Source organism: Cavia porcellus, unplaced genomic scaffold (genome assembly GCF_034190915.1).
Source record: "Cavia porcellus strain 051 isolate PalLab524CR breed Dunkin Hartley unplaced genomic scaffold, mCavPor4.1 scaffold_23, whole genome shotgun sequence".
Taxonomy (NCBI): domain Eukaryota; kingdom Metazoa; phylum Chordata; class Mammalia; order Rodentia; family Caviidae; genus Cavia; species Cavia porcellus.
In genome coordinates, this window is record NW_026947506.1 from 31,936,066 (window position 1) to 31,959,985 (window position 23,920).

Below are 23,920 nucleotides of genomic sequence, written 5' to 3' on the forward strand. Positions count from 1 at the left end.
CTATTCTTATACTATTTTGATAAATAATTTTAATGGATGGTTGTACATATATACTTTGTCTTTTAGAGAGGTTTATACCTTAATTACTATAGTTATGCAGACATTGTACTCATAGCCGGGGGCTGTGAGCCGGGCCCTCAAACTCCTGTAAATATACACATTGAGCAGGTTGGCTGCTGAGTCTGACACACGAAGAAGCGGTGGGTGTAGAAGAAACGCGTGTGCTCCTCGTGTTCCACACAGGACAGAGCCAGGCATTTCTCGCAGATGGAAAATAAAGATGAACTGTCGTCTCGCCTCTCTCCCTGTGTGTGTGTGATTCTGTCCCTCCTGCTTGTTTGCCTTCCGGGGACATTTCCTCCCCACAGGGCCGAGGTTGTTTGACTAAATTCCTTAGCTGTGAAAGGGAGTCCTGACTTGTTTTTCAGTACACAAAGGAAACACACAAAAAGCAGCAGAGATTTAAATGAGGGCAAGGGACTGAAGTAGGAAAGCCAGGCACAGGGAGAAGGAAGCAAAGTCTGTGGTGGCCTGGATGATCATCCTAAACCCTAAAGGAAGGAAAAGCATCTGTCTGCCCCGGAATGGCCCAGGTGAGGAGGGAGCACAGGCCAGGGGTGTCCCTTTGCCATTCCAGTCACAGGGGCTTCTGTTGCATAACCTAAATGCTGATTTGCATCTTAGGAAAATCTAGAAAAACGGAAACAACTGAAAAGAAATGGCACTATGGGGCTGGGGATTTAGCTCAGCGGCATAAGCACCTGCCTTGCAAGCAGGCGGTCATGAGTTTGATCCCTGGTACCGATAAAAATGAAAAACACACACAAAAAAAGAAATGGCAGTATGGGAGCAGTTTCTGAGGAAGGAGATGAGAGGAGAGCCGGAGCTGTCCATGGATGGGGGAGAGGAAGGGCTGAGGGCAGATGCTGGAAGGCTGCAGAGCGGCATCTTGGGACCTGGAGCAGTGGAGAGCAGGGCAGCAGCCGGGAGGGGGCGGCTGGAAGCAACTCGAGAGCCAGAAGGAAGCAGGGCTGAAGAAGGGCAGACAGATGAGAGGAGAGGAGAGAATGGGGACAGAGAAAGAGGCAGGATGGATGCTAAGGGCTTGGGGACGGCTGAGACATGGCATGAGCTGAAAGTCTGATGGGTGAGGTGGAGGGGTGAGTGAGCAGAGCAAGTGAAGACATGAAAGTTCTCAGGAAGGCAGAAGCCATCAGAGGCAGGCACACTGTACCACATTAAGTAGGGACACACACCTGTAATCCCAGCACTCTGGAAGGCTGAGGCAGGAGGGTCAGACCAATCTGGAATATTTAGTGATACAGCTACTCTATCTCAAAATACAAAAATCAGGAAAGAGTTGGAGGTATAGCTAACCACGAAGAATGGATGGAACCTGAGTTCAATTTCCTGTATGGCAAAAAGAATAGGAAAGGAAGGGAAGGGGAGGGGAGGGGAGCAGGGGAAAGCCAAAGCCCTTTGCAGAACAATTCTGAGACTGGCCACTTGCTTTCAGAAAGGCTTTGTCTATCTGAGCTCTGTGCTCCCAGCCTGGGCTGGGCCTGTGCTCCTTCTGACTCAGCCTTCCAGCGGGCCTGTTTCCCAGTCTCACCTCCATGCCTGAGTAAATCTGTATGCTCTTAGCCTTGCTGAAAATGCAGAAGCCCTCCCACTTCACAGGAACTCGTGACTTCAATACTGTCACCCCTACTCTAAAGAGGAGGAAAACAGGATCTAGGAAAACATTTCTGACCAAGGACACACAAGTTTCTGGATGGTAATTCTTGTCCCTAGAGAGCCAAGGTACATGGCACAGCACAGCGTGATGTGTTCCAAATTTTAGTGCACTGGAAAATAATCATAAAGTCTCTCCCTTGACCGAGGCAGGATTTTGTATTGAGACTCTCTGAGCCACCCCACATCTACAGTTATAAATGAGATCTGACTTAGACCTGTGCTTTTTCTGCCTTGGTCAAATGCCCTCAGTATCAACCTGTACATAGAGCCATGAATAAAGAATTTATATCTCAGTAAGTGGATATAGCGGCCCAACCCATAATCTCAGCACTGAGGAAGGAGGATGGCTATGAGTACAAAGCCAGCCTGGGCTACAGAGGAAGTTCAAGGCCAGGTTGAACTACATAGCAAGATCCTTTCAATCCATGTTAGGAAGAAGTTTCAGTCCCCATGTTCAGCACTCTCTCTCTCTCTTCTGCAGGGTTTCTGGGTGATGGAGGTTGAAGTCGTCCTCACAGATCAGAGATGGTGACTCGGTGACACACTGGAGGTGAAGATGCAGAGCCAGTGAGGGCCCAGCACTGCTGGTTGGGGGCCTGGGCTGAGGCTTCCTCCCAGGTGTCTGTGACCATGTGGACACTAAAGCCATAGGGGATGCTGTCACTGGCCAGTGACACCATAGCCTGGTTCCCAGCTTCCCCTCAGCCAGGGACTCCTGGCCTGCCACACCCCTCCGTGCCACATCTGATCACACCCCTGATGCGCCTCGATCCAGCATGTGTGCACTTCGATGTGCACGTGGCTCCCACTGGGAGCCCTGCTGCACTCTTCACCCAGAGAAATGGAATCTGAACGTACATCCATGAGAAACGGAAGTCAGGTCAGAGATCAGGATTGAGGAATGAGACTCAGAGGCCAGGCCCAGGCATCTGCACGTCCCGCTTTTGTGATTAGTGATGATTAATTCTGCAAAATAGTGGGCTTTTCTACCAGGTAATTCCACCACTAGGGAGGTTGAGGCAGGAGGATCACTGCAAGTTCAAGGCCAACTTGGAACACATAGTGAGTTCAATGCCAGCCTCGGTTACACAGCTAGACCCTGTCCTAAAAAACCAGGAAAAAAAGTATTGGTTTCAATGTGCTAATACACTGTCCTCATATTCTTCCCCACCTCCCTTTCTCACTGGACGTTCTTCCCTTCCTCTTGCTGCATAAAAGCCTCCCTTGCAGTTTCACATCATCTTATTTAGGTTCCCATACTAATGTGAACCAGTGATACTCATCTCTAGGCCTGGCTTCCTTCCCTCAACAAAGCCATCCACCTGTGGACAGGCCCTAGACTGGTTCAACAGCTCAGCCTCGTGAACAGTCACACCGGACACAGGTACACAGGGACCCACAGATGCCGTCTCGCATCGCTTCCTGTCTGCACCAAGAAACCGTACTGTTCAAATAGGTGCTCTATTTTTACTTTGGTTTTTTATTTTGTTTTGCTTTGTTTTTTGTTCTTTTGGGAGAGTGTATCCTCTATATACTTTAGGCTGGCCTTGAACTCTCAGCAATCCTCCTGTCTCAGCCTCCAGAGTGCTGAAAGACAATTTCAAGGAAACTTCTCATTGCTCTGAGCACATCCCCACTGTCACTTGCTTATGTCAAGATCACCTATCAAGTCAGTCCTGAAAAACAGAAAAAATGTGCAGTGCACAGTGGCCCAAACTCTGATCCCATCACTTGGGAGCCTGAGCAGGGCATCTTGTGTCTATTAGCCAAGCTTAGTCACCAAAGAATTTGGACAGAGCAGTCTGGGTTTTGTGGAGGGGAAGAAGACATTTGGGAACACTTGTGGCCACTTGCCCTGGAGCTCATGGTCCCCAGCCAAGCCTTGCAGATGACATGCTGGAAGTGGTGGTGAGTAACAAAATGCCAAGACCAGCAGATGAGGGGCTGGAGACAGAAAAGCTCTGAGAGGTAGCCAGTAAGGAGGGATGGCTACAGAAAATGGGACGGAAGCCAGGGATGGGAGAAGGACAGGCAGTGACACGAGGAGGCCAACAGATCCAAAATCTATGGAGCAAGAAGAGATGGTGGGTGAGTTCCCAGAATGCATAGGGAGAGCCGTGACCCAAGCAGAGCTTCCCCCAGCTGGGCGAAGCTGTCTGCAGCAGTTGTCTGTAGAGAGGTCCAGAGGAGACACTGACAAGGAGAAGTGGGGGAGATGGAGACCAGTGAAGGTGAGATGGGGCACAAAGGCATGAAGGGGTAACAGCGGAAGAAGTCTGGGATGTGGGAGGAGGGGCTGTGCTGAGATGGGCAAAGGCTGAGCTCCAAACAGTGAGGCTTCCCAGGCCAGAGGAGGAAGTTGGATTTGTTGTCAGAGTCTGCGGATGAACAGCAGGAGGACCTGCTGGGTTTTCTGAGGCAGTTTCTGGGTTAGCACCCCATTTCCTGTGTCAGGACTGGTCATGAGAACCACAGAGGAGGGGAGGACACGCCCAGGTTCCTGGACTTAGTCTGGAATGTAGACCCCAGACTGCACCGCAGTCCCCAAGCCAGAAGAAAAAGGGAGTGGTCGTCTGAGCCCCAAGAGTCAAAGGGGGACCTGGGGGGCTACGTGGATTTTCCTCACCAGTCTGCGCTATCCGCCAGGGCATACCTTTATCCTGCTGCCTCCTCTTTTACTTGGCCCCAGCTCACTCTGCAGAGCCAGTTTCTCCTCAGTCTTCACTTTTACTTTTTCAAATAAATGTCATCATTACAAAAAAGGAGGAGGAAGAAAAGAAGAAGGAGGAGGAGGAGGAGCAAGAGGAGAAGGAGAAAGAGAAGGAAAGGCATTGCACTGGGAAACCTGGCTCTGATCTTCAACACCTGTGGGGCGTGGCACTCTCCAGTGGACTCCAAATGACACCAAAGAGGATGCGCCTGGCATCAGCACTGCCTGAGCACCACCTTCAGCAGGACGTGTATACGGAGGCACCGAACTACACTTCCCACCCAGTCATTCAGGAACAGACATGTGTCCCTTCCTTATCCATGGAGGAGAGTATACCGTGGCCTGGAGCTCTCTGTTCGTGGAGAATTCCAGGGCCCATCGATCTTCAGGAACACAGAAGTGACAGAGTTCTCGTGGGTCTCCAAATAACCCCACCACTGAGGTCAGAAAGCCCAGGCACAACAGTTCTGCCTTGAAGAGCTCTTGCTGGTTCTCTCCACGCGCAGGCTTCAGGCCGTCAGGCTGTCAGCACTGGATGGGTGTCCTTCACACCCAGATGGGACCCTCACAAGAGAAAAGGACCTGCATGCTTTCTAAGTTTGAAAGAGCTACATTCCTGTGCCCTGGGGACACCACAGTGTGCCCGAAGATCCTAGTCACACGGATATTTGCTGCTATCCAGGCCCTCACTCAGTTCCTCCTCCAGGAGTCTGAGGGCTGAGCCCCGTTCCCTGCCAGCTGAATGTCCTTCTTCCTCTCGTCCCATCTGCCTACCCAGAACCCCTTCTGGAACCTTCTCCCAGGCAGGCCCAATTCTCCCTGTTCTCCTGCCCTGTGGGAATCGTTGTGCCAGGTCCCAAGCTAACGCTGTGCTCTCTTCACAGAGGACTCCGTGGTTTAGATTCCTGGCCTGGGACAAGAACCTACTGACATGTGACCAGGTGAGGTCCTCCTTTGAGCCAGGATCTGACTGTGGCACAGCCCAGGGAGGGACAGGTTCCAAGCCCACAGTCCTTTTCCTGTCCCTGGGTGTAGCTCACACTTGACCTGCCCACTGTCCAGGCCCCTGAAGGCTGGCCACCGTGTCTCTCTGCATGTGGCTTTTTCTGGTAGGCTAGAAGGATGTGCCCACCTCTGCCTGGGTTCTCCAGGCTCTGAGCCCAGGTCACAGTATTCCCTGGAGATGAGCTAGTCTTCCCTATCACTAACCGAAGTCCCAGACCTTCTCCAGCTCCCAGGAACCCTCCTTTGCTAGAAATTAGCAGGGCCCCTTCTGATCCGGGGGACCCAATGCCTAATCTCAAAGAGACCTTGGAAGAGCCATCCTGGGCTTCATGGCCTCCCTTTTCCTAACTATTCACATTTGCAACCAACTTCCAGCCCTGACTTTCCCCAAATAACCACGCTACCCAATGCTGGGCTGTCCTCTCTGAGAAGCCCTGCCTGTCCCCCATCCCTGTCCCCATATTCCTCTGTGCCTTTGAGTGTCATACTCTCTCCCCACAGAGCCTCCTGGCCATGGTCATCGCCCACCTCAGCCAGGCCGGCCTCTTCTCGTATCAGTACCAGAGGATCCGCATCTTCCTGGTGCTGAGTACTGCTCCACCCCCACAGACCACAGCCAGCCTGGGAAGGGTAAGGAGAGTAGGATTCCAATGCGTCCTGTGGTTTGAAACCTCTTTGTACTGTTGAGTCTATGTAGGAAACAGTACACGGGGAGATGGCATTCTTCACCTCTCATGGGAAACTAACAGAGTTCACAGACACTGGGGTTCTGAACACTGAGGCCGAGGAAACAGAACACCCCCACCCCCAGACAGGACAGGCAGGAAGCCACATGTGGTCACCAGGCCACAGACCCACGGGGTAGCCATTTCTGACTCTCCTGAGGGTGTCTCCCCACCCCAAGCAAAGCCAAAATCGCCACTGTCCCCCTCCTCTGCGCTTGCAAGGCAATGTCTCATTCACGCCCTCCTTAGAGAGGAGGGACTTCAGTGTGAAATGTCCCCTGCTGGAGTTTCTTCCAGTCTCATCCCACGCCAGGGGCTTTATCTGCGTAGCCGCATGATCATATCAAAATATCTATGTCTGGAGCCTCCCGGGCCTCCCGGCTACTGCCTGCTCCTTGCTGTATCCAGCCCAGGTCGGATGTCTCCCTTTGAATTCCCCTTCTCTACCGTCTCTTCTTCACCTAAACTAGCACATCATCCTGAAGCTTCTTTCCTTCCTTTCCTCCAAATGCACTTTCCTGTGCCTTTAGCTTCTGTCTTCTGTCCCAATATGTTCACAGATTAAATCTAAAGGAAAATTCCCTACCTTCGAGTCAGTGAAAATCATAATCTTTGGGGTGTGGTGGGCAGACCCAGCTACTCAGGAGCTCTGGGCAGGAGCTGTGCCCATGGCATCAAGGCCATCCTTGGAAACTTACTGTGTCCCTGTTTCAAAACCCAAGGCAAAGAAAGCAAAACTCCAAAGCAGTGTTCTCCCCTGAGCTCGCAGCAGCTCTTTGGTCCAATTCTAATGCATGATTTGGGAGGTAGGTGGGACCAATGTTGAAGCCTGAGTGTTATAAAAATATCTATTCATTCTGATTCACTCGTCAACTCAATCCTTTTCATTCTGCAAGTGTCTATGCTATAGCTCGAGTCCATGAGGGAGGTGATAGAGCATTTGATTACAGGTACAGAGCCCAGTCACTCATTCCTTCATTGGCCAAAGAAAACCTTAAGCATTGGAATCTCTGTGCCAGGGAACGTAAAGCAGTGGGAAGGCAAGGTAGGCTGCGCTGCTGGGCTTCATACCTCACGAGCCAGGCTCTGTGTTGGCCATTAGGGGGACAGGGATGAGCACGGATACAAACCCAGGTCACCCTCTCCGTGTGGCAAGGAGAGGTGTGTGCCCTCAGGGCAACCCCAGGGGCCTCCACAGAGAAATGCACCAGTGGAACACAGCATCGGATGCAGCAGACTGTAGTAGTTGGTAAGTTATTCAGGTTCAGACCCCCATAGCAGAGGGAAATTGGCCATTTGGAGAGGGCTCAGCAGAGCTCAGAACTCAGGATAGCTGTAGGATGGCTCATTCTGTTAGCTTCCAGTGTCCTGGTGAGGCTCTAGAATTCACGTTGGTAGGAGGTTAGGGAGCCAAATTCAAGCCCACAGGAGGCACATAGTGTGTTACAGGCTGAACAAATGGGGCTCCAGCCTCCCAGAAACCAGCCTGAACTTCAGTGGAACTAAAGATACAAGCTTGCTTGGATTATTTACCATCCCACTGCCAAGCTGCCGCTGGCTTGCTAAAATTAATCAGCTCAGATCAGGACTCTGTCTGCCCATGTTGTCTTTCAGTGACAGCAGAGACATGCCTTGAAGCAGACAATTTTTTTATTCTTTTCTCTCTTCTTTCGATTTTGTTTATTTTCTTTGTTCTTGTTTTTATATGAATGTGAACATGGTTTCTAGTTTTTTTGTTGTTCTGTCTGTTCTTTTAAAATTTATTTATTTTTGTCTTTTTGAGACAGGGTTTCCCTATGTAGTTCAGGCTGGCCTTGAACTCACTTTGTAACCCCACTCCCCGGCCTTGAACTCCTGGTGATCCTCCTGCCTCAGCCTCCTGAGTGTTAGGGTTGTAGAGGTGTGCCACCATGCCCAGCATGTTCCTTTTAAAAATTAAATTTATTAATGCAATTTAAATGTACATAATGATCACATTCATCACTGGAAATTTGTACCTGTACGTGATATACCTTGATTCTTCTTTTTCCCCCAATGCCCTCCTTTTCCTTTAACCCCTTTTCCCCTTCCTTACTTACAGAGCTTTGTTTCCATTTTATCCTTCTTTTCTCATTCCTCCTTTCCTGCTCCCTCTTGCTTACTCCCCTTTACTTTTGAACAATTTCCTCCTGCTTCACATCGTGCTTCCTGTCATACCTTTTGGTTTTTTCAGTACCAGAGAGACAAAGTGGTACTTATACATCTGGGTCCTACTTATTTCCCTTATCAGTATGGTTTTAAGGTCCATCCATTTAGTTATAAATATCTCAAGTTTATCTTTTTTATGGCTGAGTAATACCCCAGTGTATTTATCCATTCATTGATTGGTAATCATTTAGACTGCTTCCAAGATTACCTACTACAAACCGTGCCATTCTAGACATGGGTGGTTATATATCACTGTGGTAATCGTTCTTTTGGGAAGATACCAAGAAGGGGAACAGCTGGGTCAAACAGAACCTCTAGTGCTCGTTTTTTTTTAATAAACTAGTGTCAGCGATACAGGATTTCAAAACCTTATGAAATCAGCAATAGTTACCATAATGTCTTTTATTGTCTTTAAAATAGCTGCAGATACCTTTGGAGACAGCAAAAATTGAACAGAACTCCTCCCTGCCTGGTTAGGACCTTGGAGGGGATCATGGCAGTCTCTCATGACATATGAATTCCCCACTGCAGAAGTTTGAAGGCATATGGGTCACCTTCTCTTTTGATGGCTAAGTCCTGCATGACTGTGACCCTGTGGCTCCTCAGGGGCTGCTACCATTTCTACTGAGGAACAAATTTACAATATGTACTAAAGTGATCCTGATGGTTTCACCCTGAATTCTACAAGAAATTTAGAGATCTAATGCCTCTACTTTCAAACTCTTTAATGAAACTGAAAGGTAAGCAATACTGCCAGGTTTATTCCTAGAAGAAATCACCCTCATGGTACAACATACACAAATCAATTAATGTAATATACCATATCCACAGAGCCAAAGACAAAAATCATATGACTGTCTTGATAGATGTAGAAAAAAGCATCTGACAAAGTGTAGCACCTATTAATGATAAAAACCCTATAGATAATTGGAAAAGATGGTCTCTGTCACAATCTGATAAAAGCTATCTGAGACAAACCAACAGTCAACATCATACTAATGGTCAGAAACTGAAAGCTTTTACTCTGAAATCAGGAATAAGACAAGGATGTTCACGGTCATCACTCTTATTCAGTATAATTCTGGAAACATTAGCCAGAGCAATTGGACAAGAGAAAAAAATAAAAAGAATAAAGTTAGGAAAGGAAGAAGTTAAAGTATTATTATTTGCAGACATGATACTGTAGACAGAAAACCCCAAGACCTCCATCAAAATATTTCTACATTTAATAACCAAATTCAGTAGCATAGCTGGATAAAAAATTCAATACACAAAAATCATTAGCATTCCTGTACACAAATAACAAACTCAGCCAGATGTGGTGGTACATGTCTGTAATTCCAGCACTTGGGAGACAGGCAGGAGGATTGCTGCAAGTTCAAGGCCAGCCTGTGCTGCACAGTGAGGGCAAGGCCAATCGGAACGTCATAGCCAGACCCTGTCTGAATAAATAAAGAAACAAATGTCCTGAGAGAGAAATCAGGGAAACCACACCTTTCACAATTGCATCAAAAAAAGAGAAATAATCAGAAGTCAGCCTAACAAAGGAAGTAAAAGAGCTTTACATTGAAAACCACAGTACTCCAAAGAAGACATCAGAAAATGGAAAAATATCCCTTGCTCTTGTGTAGGAGGGACCAACACAGTGAAAATGGCCATACTTTCAAAATTGTTATACAGATTCAGTGCAATCACAATCGAAATTCTAATAGCATATCTTACAGAGCTAGAAAAAATCTTCCTGAAATTCATTAGAACCAGAAGAAACCTAGAATAGCAAAAACAATTTGGCCACAAAAGCATGACAGGGAGTATAACAACCCCTGACTTGAAATTATACTGCAAAGCTACTATGATAAAAATAACATGGCACTGGGCATGGTGGCTCACGCCTATAATCCCAGCACTCAGGAGGCTGAGGCAGGAGGATCATTGTGAGTTTGAGACCAGCCTGGGCTACAAAGTGAGCTCAAGGCCAGCCTGAACTGCATATAGAGACCCTGTCTCAAAAAGACAAATAAATAAATAGCATAGCACTGGCAATTTAAAAAACCTGAGTATCAATGGATGAAATTAGAAGATACAGAAACAACTACAAGCATGTTCAGTCACCTTATCTTTGACAAAGGGGCCTAGAAGATTCCCTGTTTAATAAATGGTGTTGGAAGCCGGCTCAGTGGTGCATATCTGTAATCCCAGCACTCAGGAGGCTGAGGCAGAAAGATCATTGTAAATTCGAGACCAGTCTGGATGAGCCAAAGCCAGCTTGAACTGCATAGTGAGACTCTATCTCAAAAAGACAATAAAAATTTTTTTAAAAAAATAAATAGTGCTGGAAAAACTGGTTTTCCACATGCCAAAGGTTAAAACCAGACTCATATGTCTCGCCATGTGCTAAACTAAAATCAAAATAGATCAACAATCTAAATATTACAACAGAAACACTGAATCTGCTGAAAGATAGAATAGGTAGAGCTCTTGAACACATTGGTATAGGCAAAGTTTTTATTAATGAAACCCTAACCCACAGGAACTATCACAAAAAATCAATAACTAGGATCTCATTTGATTAAAAAATTTTGTTCTGGTTTGAGTCTGGTTGCCCCTCCTCCCCCGCAAAGCCTTATGCAGTCACGGGAGCAGGCTTCTAGAATTTGTGATTAATTCGTGATGCATTGCTGGGATTATACTCTTGGGTGGGTGTGTCCTACATACAATATGAGGGACAGAAGGAGTCTTCTCTCCATGCTCCTCCTCTTTTGCTTTTGTTGTTTTTGTTGTCTTTTGCCACCATGAACTGTTGCCCTGTTCCATGAACCACCCTGCCTTGGAGCCAGCTGATTATGGACTGAAACCTCCACAAACTGAGCTTAAAAAAACTTCTGCTTCTTTAACTTTAGACACCAAGTATTTTGTTTCAGCAACCAGAGAAAAGTAACTAAGACACTTTTGAACATCAGAAGAAGTCACCAGTGGAGTGAAAAGACAACCCACACAGAGTGAGAAAAAATTTTAACTAGTTGTTCCTCAGACAGATGACTAATATGTAGAATATATAAAGGACTGAAAAACATTAGACCCCACCAAATTTAAAGACCCAATCCAAAAGTAGGCAACTGAGATAAATGTACATTTCTCAGATAAAGAAGTAGAAATGGCAAATAAATACATGAAAAAATGTTCAACATCATTGGTCATTTGAAAGATGCAAATTGAAACAACATGAGCTTCCATATCACACCATAATGAAGGTTATGATCAAGAAATGAATCAATAAATGCTTTCAGGAAAACCTCTCCACTGTTAATGGGAGTGTAGAATGCTATGGAAATCAGTGTGGAGATTCCTCAGAAAAACGAGGACTAGAGGTTCTGTTTGACCCAGCTGTTCCCCTTCTTGGTATCTTCCCAAAAGAACGATTACCACAGTGATATATAACCACCCATGTCTAGAGTGGCACGGTTTGTAGTAGGTAATCTTGGAAGCAGCCTAAATGATTACCAATCAATGAATGGATAAATACACTGGGGTATTACTCAGCCATAAAAAAGATAAACTTGAGATATTTATAGCTAAATGGATGGACCTTAAAACCATACTGATAAGGGAAATAAGTAGGACCCAGATGTATAAGTACCACTTTGTCTCTCTGGTACTGAAAAAACCAAAAGGTATGACGGGAAGCACGATGTGAAGCAGGAGGAAATTGTTCAAAAGGAAAGGGGAGCAAGCAAGAGGGAGCAGGAAAGGAGGAATGAGAAAAGAAGGATAAAATGGAAACAAAGCTCTGTAAGTAAGGAAGGAGAAAAGGGGTTAAAGGAAAAGGAGGGAATTGGGGGAAAAAGAAGAATCAAGGTATATCACGTACAGGTACAAATTTCCAGTGATCATTATGTATATTTAAATTGCATTAATAAATTTAATTTTTAAAAGGAACATGCTGGGCATGGTGGCACACCTCTACAACCCTAGCACTCAGGAGGCTGAGGCAGGAGGCTCACCAGGAGTTCAAGGCCAGTGAGTGGGGTTACAAAGTGAGTTCAAGGCCAGCCTGAACTACATAGTGAAACCCTGTCTCAAAAAGACAAAAATAAATAAATTTTAAAAGAACAGACAGAACAACAAAAAAACTAGAAACCATGTTCACATTCATATAAAAACAAGAACAAAATCGAAAGAAAAGAGAGAAAAGAATTAAAAAAATTGTCTGCTTCAAGGCATGTCTCTGCTGTCACTGAAAGACAACATGGGCAGACAGAGTCCTGATCTGAGCTGATTAATTTTAGCAAAAAGATTGATGCGAGCAGTAAACTCCCCATCAGTTCCTGATAAAGCACAGGAAGATAAGCCCGCGGACACAAGTCAACTCGACCCTTCTGGGACCAACGCTCAGCGCCCGAGACCATCTACAAACTAAAATGTCTGGTTTGGAGCTTTTTCTATTCTGTGGGTTCCTATTAATCACCCCTGTGATATGCTCAGATTATATCTTTGGGGTCCTTGGCACCACCCGCCCACATTGGCACCTTTTTCGGCGGCCTCGCCCGCCTCACCCAGGGTTTACACCATCAATCAAACAGTCCTTGATTATGCTAATTGCCATGGCTATCCTAGTAGGGCTTGTGGTTATTAAGATCACAGCTATGGCAGCCATGCAAATGGCAGCAGGTGGCCCATCAGGCCAGCAGGCCGCCGCATATCTCCTTCACATTGCAGAACATCAGCTATAAGAGCTGAGTGGGCAAGCCAATGAAGGGTAAGACGGGAAAAGCCCTCCCAGTCAACCTAAGACAGGCTCCACTCAGATATATATGGCCTATAAGGCCAGGGGTCCCTCCCGGAGTCAAATTATTGGCATTGAGATGCGAGACCAAGGGTACTACAGTGCCATCCGCCCCAAAGGTTGGGGGGAAGGCAAAAATAAATGTCTATATGCATCCAGGTTCGGTTCACAAAAGCCTGGCCCTGCGAAAAAATAAACCACTCACCTTGAGCATGGTCCTGGCGCAAGGATATACACAAAACAGGGTGATGCACAGCAGGGTATAGACCTCTACATTCTCTCATGCCTCGGCCTACAAGGTAGGCCCACTCCTAGGTGTCTAACAGCAACAAGGTCATAGACACCTTGGAGGGACCCACAGACCATCCTATTTTAATAATAAATAAAAAAGGGGGAGATGTGGGAAGCCGCCTATAAATGGCGCCCATTTCCTGCTTCCGGGTTCTTCCCGGCCTGAACAAGCCCGCCAAATTGTCATATCTGCCCAGTTACCCGTGACGCTAGCCTATCAGCTTGTTAGGCGCGCTTCTCTGTGATTGGATACTGCTTCCCCTTATAAGAGGTTGTTCCTGCCCCCAACGGCGGAAGAGGAAGCAACACTGAGGGTGGCGGACCTTGTCAGGTCTGGTTCGCTGTACGTAATAAAGTTTGAGAGCTGATCCTGCTCGAGTTTGGTCTCCTGTCTCCCGCGGCTCCGGTCAGGAGACCTTACAAGATTTCAAAAGAAGATAATAGTCAAACCATAATGGGCATCTTAGTGAATCTTATTGCCTTCAAAGTGGTTGCCTATACCCTCAAACTTGATACTATCAAACAAAATAGAATATAGTAAAATCTGACAGAACAAGATGGGGAGAGCAATACTGGGGATCATATCAGGTTAATAGGGAAAAAAAGTTACTATAATATATCCCGCTATTTTTAAATTTTGTTTTCCCTTAATTGAAAAAAAAAGTAAGAAAAAAATAGATTAATTTTTTAAAAAGGTGGGATTGAGGTAAAAGAGGACATTGTATTAGAACAACACAGGTCAGAACCGAACAATTTAAGCATCATTGTGTTTCACCCCCAGATAATCTATCATAATAGTAGTCACCATAGTGCCTCCTTCCTTGAATTATTTGAGTATAACTTCATATACTATAGCATCAAGCATATCAAGTCAGTCTGACTCTATTCAAGAGAATGAAGAAACCAGTTACTACTTTTGTACTATTTGCATAAATGTCAGCACAGTAAAAAGTGAAAATAACATAAAATAGCTAATATTACTGTTTAAATCATTCTGACTTTGTAGTCTCCATAAAGAGTTTTCAGGGACCCCTGGAGTTCTATAGAGCACACTTTGAGAAGCAAAACTTTTAAATGAGAATGAATGATTTTCCAATGACATCCATCACTGAAGAATGAATCCACAAAGAAAATGTTAAGTGAAAGAATTTGAGCACAAAGAATTATATGTGTATCATCCCGTTTTCAGTTTCAGAACATACAACCCCAAAATGTGGTGCCCTAACATTTGAAAAAGCAGTGGAAGCAGGAATATCATTTTTACCTCCTGCTTCTCCCAAGAAACAGGTCATAAGACACCCATATGAAAGGGGCCTTCACTACCTCTGGAAGAAAGGCACCAAACATATAGAGGCACCAAGAGTCTGAACAAATGGGCCTTGCTAAGTTTCCCCAGAGTATTGCCATTAGACCAGACACCCTTTTGCCCTCCAATCATATTTCACCATGCTATACTTTGGATCTGAAATGTCCTCCAAAGTTCATGTGTTGAGCCGGTCCCTAATGCAGCAATGCTCAGAGCAATGCTCAGAGAGCAATGTTAGGAGGTGACTGGATCATGGGGGCTCTAGTCTCATCCGCATATTAACCTGTTGGTTCATTCGTAGCTTAATGGGCTACAGGAAACTTAGTTGGAAAAAATATGTAAGTAGGGGATGTCCCTTAAAAGGAATATTTTGTCCCTAGTCCCTTCCTCTCTCTTCCTGGTTCCCAGACACCATTAGGTGGGCAGCTTTGCTTCACCATTATCATGATCTATATCAGTGGCCCCCAAGCCTCATTATGAACTCAACCAAATCTAGTATTTGTGATTGGTTCATTGTCTAGCACTCGGATTGGTGGTGTGAATGCTACACCCAACTAGGGGTGGAGCCAGGATATGATATAATGGTGGAAAGAAGATGTGCCCCTCTCTCTTGCCAGTTTCCACCTTGTTGTTTGCAGCTGCCGTGAACTGTGCCCCCACCATGCCACCCTGCCTTGGAGCCAACTGAGTATGGACTGAAACCTCCAAGAATTATAAGAAATAAACTTTTCCCTCCCTAACTTTGGGCATCAGGTATTTTGTCCCTGCAATAAGTATAAAGTAACCAAGACAACCATATACTCCCTGCCATGATGTTCTGCTCAACATAGGCCCAGAAAGATCAGAGTCAAGTAGACATGGACTAAAACCATAAGCCAAAATGAATCCCTCCTCTTAAATTGGTTTGGTAAGGTATTTTGTCACAGCAAAAGGAAGGAGACTAACATTCTTTCTGAATCTCTAATCTTCATCAAACCTAAGGTTAAATATATACAAGTTTACCTGTTTCTTTGGGCCTTCCTGTCTGCAGGCTCCCGGGTCATGTAAACTTTACATTTGTATGGTTTCTTTTTCTTATTAGTCTGCCTTCTGTCAGGCTGTTTTCCAGTATCCCCCAGCTATGGTGCCAGTGGAGCTCACATAGAGAGGATTTTATCTGCCCTGGGCAACTTTCCTGAGCCCTGATCTTGTGTTGAACTCTAGGTTTGTAGTGTCCCTAGTTACCTATGCATAAGTAATTAAGTTGCTCCCCTAAACTCAATATGTGCAAATACTCTGTCTTGCTAGACTTGCACAAGTGACAGAAATTGGTACAACCCAAAGTTTAATGGGCAAGGAGTTTAGAGTGGCCCCTTAGGGTTGCTACTGGTAGAAAGTGAATTTGCTTCAAACCCAGGTCCAAGCAACTCTGAATGTTTCACTCATATCTCTGGATTTCTGCCTTCTTCCCAACCTCAGAACAGAAATGGCTCTGTCATGTTACTGCTGAAGATATTAAAAGATTGTCTTCTTGATGTGATGTCCAGATTATTTTTGTCCTCTTCAGTGGAAGGTTTTCTGCCATTATCATCATTGTTATTATTATTATTATTATTATTATTACCATTATCATTGCAATTATTATTTTCGGTCTTTGAGACAGGGTCTCACTGTGTGACTCAGGCTGGCCTTGAACTTGCTACGTAGCCCAGGCTGACTAGAACTCATAGCACTCCTCCACCTCAGTCTCCTGAGTGCTGGGGTTACACATGTGCACCACCATGCATCTCTGCTGTTTTTAAACAGATTTCACATAATGAAGACTCTACTGTCTGTTGACTTCCAACCCCTCCCTAGTGCTCTGCTTCCACGTGGAATAAAACTCACATTTCTTAGGCTTATACCCAAAGCCTTTGTGATTTGGTTCCAAATTTTTCTCTTCTCTTTCCTACCACTTCCAGTCTCTGTCTCACTCCCTACTTCTATTTGAGCAGCTTGTAAATCCTTTGCAAGTCAGGCTCCTTCTCAAACCTGTTTCTGAGCGTCCTTGCCACACTCTTTTGTCCTTCTGCTCCTTCCCCCAGCTCAGTCTCCTCACTGATAAGTTGCTGTTCAATCTTTGGGACTTTGCTCAGGGGTAACTTGCCCTGTGCTGGTCCCCAGAGACAATGGGCACCTCCTCGATGCTCCCTCAGCCTCACATTACATTAAGTAATAATAATGATGATGATGATATTTTTGAATTATATATTACAGTGATTATTGACTAAGTTTCCCATTTTGAGGGTTTTCATCATTTCTTCACCTGATTAGCACTGCTAGTTGCTCATGTGAATTTTCCAGGGCTGCTGTAACACAGTGGCACCACTAGGAGTCTTAAACAGCAGGAAATTTATTTTCTCACAGTTCAGTAGACACGTCTGAGATCAACGGGTCAATACAGTCAGTTTCTGTTGAGATCTTTCTCTTTGGTCTGCAGAAGGCCACCTTCTCCTTGCGCCTTCATAGGGTCACTGCTCATGCCTGTCTGTGTCCTAATCTTTTAAAGGCACAGACCTGTTGGGTTAGGGCCCACTTTAATGACCTTTTTATAATTTAAACACCTCTTTAAAGACTCTGACTCACCTTCTTGAGGCACTAGGATGAGAGTTCCAACATATAAACATTTTGGAATCACAACCTAGTCTCTAACATTAGGAAAATGGTGGAACAGTAAGCAGCACAGTAAACAGCCTCCCTGAGAGAAACAGTCCAGATGCTGGAATATAGCATCGTGGGGAAGACAAGAAGGAAGGAAGTGGGTTCTCAAGACCCAGGAAGAACCTAAAATGAGAATTGAAGCTCACAGAGAAAGTAAAAAAAAAAAAAAAAAAACTTAAAGAAGAAGGTGGTAGCTGACGACCCCTGCACCTGGAGCTGGACCCACAGTGCAAGAGAAGCTGTTGGAACCTGGGGATGCACACTCATAGAGACGGTGGTGGCTGGCGAGCCCAAAGGCCTCTGCAAAGAGACATAGTGGTGGAGAGAAGGAGCAGATGCAGAGCACTGCACTGGTGGTGAGTACAGAGGGCTCAGTCCTCCCACGGGAAAGAGCAATTGGCCAGGAGCCATTTTGGAGTCAGGTAGGATAAGCCCAGAACAAGAACTGTGGCCAGCCAACTCCCTCCAGCAGCTCCTATCTGGGAGCAGACCAGTGGAAATTGCTTAGACTAAGCCCTCCCTGTCCCTGTGCCCATTCCAACAGCCATCACTGAGGTTTCCTAACCATCTTGACCTGGAGGCAGCAGCCAGCACCCCCCACCTCACGCATGTACTCTAACAGCTATGGTGGGGACTCCCTGCCATTAACCAAATCGAAAGGGAAGCAGCAGCTGGCCTTGCTCCCGGTGCACACTCTGGCAACCATTATCATAGATCCCCACTGGTAACCAGCTGGGAGGCAGTGGCCACCTCCACCCCTGCGTCCACTCCACCAGCCACCGATGAGCCAAAGCAGGTTGAGAAAAGCAGCAGAGAGCCCTGCACCAGTGCACCCAACGGTCACCATCAGATAGCTGTAGTCAGCACTGGCTAGAAGAACCAGTCTCGCTTCAGAGAAATTGTAGCCAATATAGGAAGTGCCTGGAGCCCCATCACCCACTTGTCCAGAAGAACTCGGGAATATCTCAAGATGAAGAAGCAAAAGGCCTCCAACCCAAGCAGAGCTGGTCCAGGAGATGTAAGCGTAGAAAAGATCAGTAGTTGCACACCTGAAGTTTCTGAAGTAATGGTAACTGAAGAAAAGAAACAACTTCCTGAGGCTATAGGAGAAATTAGGACAGAAATACCATCTCAGGTAAAAGAAGACATGAGCAACATAATTAAAAAATTGCTAAGCATCTCTAAAGAAGACTAGATGGAAGAATAAAGAAGCATGGGGAAATGAGGGAAACCATGAATGAACGATATAAAAAAGACTTAGAATACATGAAACAGATTCCAAGAGATACCCAGGAAATTAAAAACTCCACTGAAATCTGGCAAAACCACTTGAAAGAATCTAAAGGTAGACTTTCAAACCTTGAAGACAGGTTTGCAGCTTGTGATCACAAAAGGAAATATCACTTAAAAATAACAAGGAACCAGGAAGTAACAATTCAACAGCTGCAAGACAACCAAAAGAAACACAATTTAAGAGTAATAAATATGAGTGAAAAAGCAGGGGTCAACACAAATGAAATTAAAAGCCTGTTTACAGAAATAATTTCAGAAAACTTCCCCAGCATAGGAAAAGGAAGTGACATTCACATAAGTGAAGCATATAGAACTCCAGCTAGCCATAACCAAAATAAATTTACACCCAGACATATAATAAAGATCCCAGAAATTCAACACAAGAACAGGATATTAAAGGCTGTTAGAGAAAAGAAACAGATCACCTATAAAAGAAAATCTATCAGAATCATGACAGACTTCTCAACACAGACCATCAAATCAAGAAGAACTTGGAGTGAGGTATTTCAAGTCCTGAAGAAAATAACCTTCAACCCAGGTTGACGTACCCTACAAAACTATCTTTCAAAATTAATGGAGAAATGATATACTTCTGTGACAAAGAACAACTGAAGGAATTCATGACCACCAAATGAACCCTACAAAGATACTGAAGGATATTCAAGAGAGATTTTTTTATAAAGACCATGGTTCCAGAAACAGTGACAGAGAGGGCTCACCAAGCAGGGCAGACAATGGAATGGAGGGGCAAAGTAGGCAACCAATGGCAGGAAAATAGCATGGTGGAGACAAGCCAGGGCATGTTGGCCATAATCACTAATATAGATGGCCTCAATTCACCAATAAAAAGAAACAGAGTGGATGAAGAGACAGGGCCCATCAATATGGTTTGTACAAACACATTTAACCCAAAAGGGGGTTCATAGGCTGAAAGTCAAAGGAGAGAGAATAATGCTCTATGTGACAGGGAAAGAAGTGGGGGTAGACTGCCCATCAGCTGCAGACTGGTCAAGTCCTGCACTTATATACAATGGAAAACTACACAGCTATAAAGAAAGAAAACCTTGAGGCTCTTGTAGGTAAATGGATATAACTTGAGATCATGCTCATGGGTGAAATGGTTCAGAGTTACATGAATGAGTATCATGTTGCTCCCCTAGTATAAAAACTAGAGGAGTAGTGGGGTCCAAAATGCACAATATATCCTGCGAAATAAAAAGGGAAGACAGTGGCCATTGTTAACCTATTATTGTGATTTAAAACCCATATTGTTTTCATTGTTCTATTTAGTTTGGTTTTATCCTGTTTCAGTTTGTCTAATTTTATTATATTTGATGGCATGGACAACTATTTCAAAGATAACAAAATATATTATGGTAACCAGTTTTAATTTCCTACTAGCTTGTTTTGAAGCCCTGAATTGCTTTCATTGTTTTGACTGATTTTATTCTATTCTGTTTTGTTTGAGTGTATCATGTCTGAGGGTATAGGCAACTACTTTGAAGATAACAAGATGCATTATGGTATCCATTGTAGTTTTACTAGCAAAATGGTGTGTGATCTTAGAGGTAAATAACGACTAGGCAAAGAGTAAGCACCCAAAACACATTCATGGGGTCTGATTCTTCCCTTACGAGCTTCCTTGTAAATTTGGGATAATGTGTTAATCTGTTCTATGTTTAATGAATGAAGCAGGCTAATTTTTTCTTTTCTTTGCTTTTCTTTGGGGGTGGGGTGGGGTGGGGTGTGGGATACTGGGAATTGAACTCGGGACCTTGTGCTTATGCTAGTGGGCTATATGTCCCCAGCACTAACACAAGCTAATTTTATAAAGAAAAGAGTTTTATTTAACTTACAGTTTGGAAGGCTGAAATACCAAAGAGCATGACACAGGCTCTGGCCAGGGCTCCATCCTTAGCTACCTTCTGCATGGCAGATGGTGGTGGAAGGACACATGTGGGGGGAAGAAATCACATTGCCAGACAGGAAGGGTGTACTTTTATCTTCCTCTAGGCTGTACTTTTCTCTTGCTTTTTCCTCTTTTATTCAGCTCAAGCTTGCTCCACAGAGCCAGTTTCTCCCTCACTTTTACCTTCTCAAATAAACTTTGCCACTGTTTTTTGTCCATTTCATTCAATTCTTTGTTCAAGATGAGAAGAACCTCGAATCCAACTCCAAAAGAAGAGGCAAGCAGTCTAGAAGCCAGTAAAGTTTATTTGGTGAGCCACTTTTAGAAGGAGCTACCCAGCAACAGTTTTGCATAGCCAGCCAGGAGCAAAACTCAGGTCCTAGAGACAAAGGTAAGACCTACGCTGGGCACAATTTACATTTTTCTCTATGAGGTTTTGTTTTTCTTTTTTTTAAAATTATTATTATTAAGATAATAAAATCCAACAATACAAAACAGAATAAAGCAAATCAAAGCCAAGTAGTGAAAGTGGTACAGAACTTCAAAACTGTCAAGAGATCATCAACAATGGCTACCATTTATATCCTGTCTCCCCAATTGTCCATTCCCTCAGACACAGTAAAATCAAATTAAAAAAAAACCAGAATAAACCAATCAAAACTGAGCATTGAATAAAACAATAAATCGGATCAAAACTGAACAGAACAGTATTGAATTTCAAAAATAAGACAGAAGGAAATCCCCATATTTGCTATATTGCATTCCATCATCCTCCCAATAGATGCTCAGACTACCAGCCTTGGTCCTGCAAAATCAGTCAAACAATAAAAGCATTTGGTCGTTTTACATCTCAGTTGCTTATCAACTCACCTGTCCTCTAACCAGCCGGCTACTTAAGGGGTAGGGGAGTTTTCTTGATTCTCAGCACGCAAGCCAGTAGGCTCATGGGAAAGGCGACCTAGCTTCTCTCTTACTGGGCCCCCACCTGGTTTGTGCGGCTTACAGAAAGCTCAAACTAGCTTCCCAGATCCAGCATGGCCTCTGCTGACTCACTGGAAAAGCAAACTGGCTTCTCCCTTCCTGGACCGAGGCTTTTTCTTCTTTCCTTTTTTCCCTCACTCTCTCCCCTAAGCTCAGAAGCAGAGCACTTTCTCAAGGTGCCTAGAGAGGAGCTCCCTGGCCTAGCTGCAAAGGTGGGGAAGGGAATGTAGGCTTTTATTTTTCTGACTGCTTGGGGGTCATTCATTGGTCCTTGCTGTCCCTGTGTTCGTTGGTTGTACTTTGCCACACTTTTTGGAAATTAATCTGATCTCTGCTTACTCCAGTTCTGTAAATGACTCCCGCCCCCCTCAGTTTGTGTTTTGGTATGATGCAAGGATTAAGGGTGCCCTACCCTGGGTGTAGGTGGCGCCAATAAGTAGGCTGAAGGTCTGCATGGAATCATGGGGGTAGATGTGGTTTACATCAACTGCCTCCATCTGTTTCTCTGTTACTAACTAGCTTTACAAGCTAAGCCTCTGACTCGAGACCCAGAGGGAGGAACAGCTCTGCTTTTTTGAATTATTTTAACCAGCACAGTAACTCTTCCTCATACAGAAGAGAAAAATTTGTCTGTTGGAAAAGAAAACCCCTGAGGCTTTTGCCTGGGTCACCGTTCCTGGACAGCCTTCCTGTCTGCCTGGGAGGGCCTGTTCAAGCTGCTTTCACTGACCACCTGATGTTATAGCTTTCTGGCTGGATGCTTCCTTGTTTAAGTACAGGTAATTTGAAATTCCCTGCCTGATGATCTGAGCAGAACAAATAGACAGCACTTAAAATTTAACAAAAGAGACTATGCGTATCCAAAAGCAGAGCCATTCCCAATCTTAATGTTGTTACCATCTGAGTGAATGCAAGAGGGTTTTCCCAGTTTACTCCATTCTGGTTAAGTAGCATCACCAAGGGACTTGAAACATTAGCTGAGCCATCAAGGGCTCAGAATACAAATAGAGTCAGCAAGAGACTCATAATACAAGTTGGACCATCAAGGGGTTCAACTAAGTGGCTAAGGGAACTTTGCTTGGGGAAACCCCATCCTTATTTCACAGGAGTTAAAGTACTAGGTAAGACCAACAAGCAGCTTCAACTCCTTCTCCCTAACAAAAGCCCTCTGGGAACTTTCTATTGTGCGTAATGATGCCAGTATCATTCAGACAGAGACATCTGTCTAGTCTGTGTTAGAGTCTCACAAGAGATACTTAATCGAATCCTTGGTGGAATCCTTCTTCTGCACAGGAAGCCATCTTCAGGAGTCAAGATCTAGATGTCTCCCTCTCTATAGGCCCCAAACCAAGCCAATGGGAAACCACGTGGATTTTGCCAACTTCGCCACAAAGGCATATGTTTGATGAGTGGGAAAGTTTTGATCCTGACCGTCTAAAACAGAAACAGCGTATCAATATTGCAATACCGTTTGGGTTCAGTACACTCTGGGAAGTGGCAAAAGACGGGTACAGGATGGTATTTCAATTATGAAACTATTCTCCAGTTCTAGCATTTCCACTTAAAGCATACAAGATGGAATGAAATGCCTTCTATTCAGGCTTTTGTGACTCCCTATCAAAGGGAATGTTCAGCAACTATGGGGGTTAAAAGTGGCCCCGAGGGAGGAGAAAGGTATTCTGGATGACCCCATCCTGAGACTCCCTCATTTGTTTCTCAGGGGGCTATGGGTCTCGGGACTGATAGATCTCCCCGGACCACCTCCTTGGGGTTCCCAAGCCAATAAACCAGGCCCACCCCCTCCAAGTGACTCAGGAACTCCATTAGAGCCTAGGGCCCCAGGGGAGCCCAGCATTCCTCAGCCCCCTCATCATCCTGCTCAGACAGCCGGAAGCCCCGCAGTGCACACACAGACAGTTTTAAGTGCTGCAGGTTGAACTTAAAACTGAAGTGGTGGGGCTGGGGATTTAGCTCAGTGGCATAAATGCCTGCCTTGCAAGCAGGCAGTCGTGACTTCGATCCCCGGTACCGGTAAAAACAAAAAAGATAAAAAAAAAAAAAAACTGAAGTGGTGCTTCTTACTGCTCTAACTCAGAACTTAGCGTTTCTCTAAGAGAAGTCCCAGGGTGACAGGGAGTACTCAGGTGCAGTTTCTTTTTTCAGCAGCAGATGTCCAGCAGCGTAAGGAATGCCTGGGCCAACTGGCAGAGGATCCTAGTAAGTTTGCAGATTGAATTCCATTTTGACCTTGCTTTTATCATGGTGAGATGTCCAACTCATCTTGGCCACTTGCCATACACAAGATGAAAGACAA

At 45.0% G+C, this 23,920-nt stretch overlaps 1 protein-coding gene across 1 annotated transcript in view; it reads left to right on the forward strand.

Moving 5' to 3' along the window:
- Window positions 1-23,920, forward strand: part of LOC134472290 (speedy protein E4-like) — a 35,364-nt gene that overhangs the window by 5,444 nt on the left and 6,000 nt on the right. Inside the window, exons 6-7 of the mRNA XM_063233604.1 lie at window positions 5,332-5,388; window positions 5,954-6,082. Of these exons, the coding sequence (XP_063089674.1) occupies window positions 5,332-5,388; window positions 5,954-6,082 (186 nt within the window). The remainder of the gene's footprint in view (window positions 1-5,331; window positions 5,389-5,953; window positions 6,083-23,920) is intronic.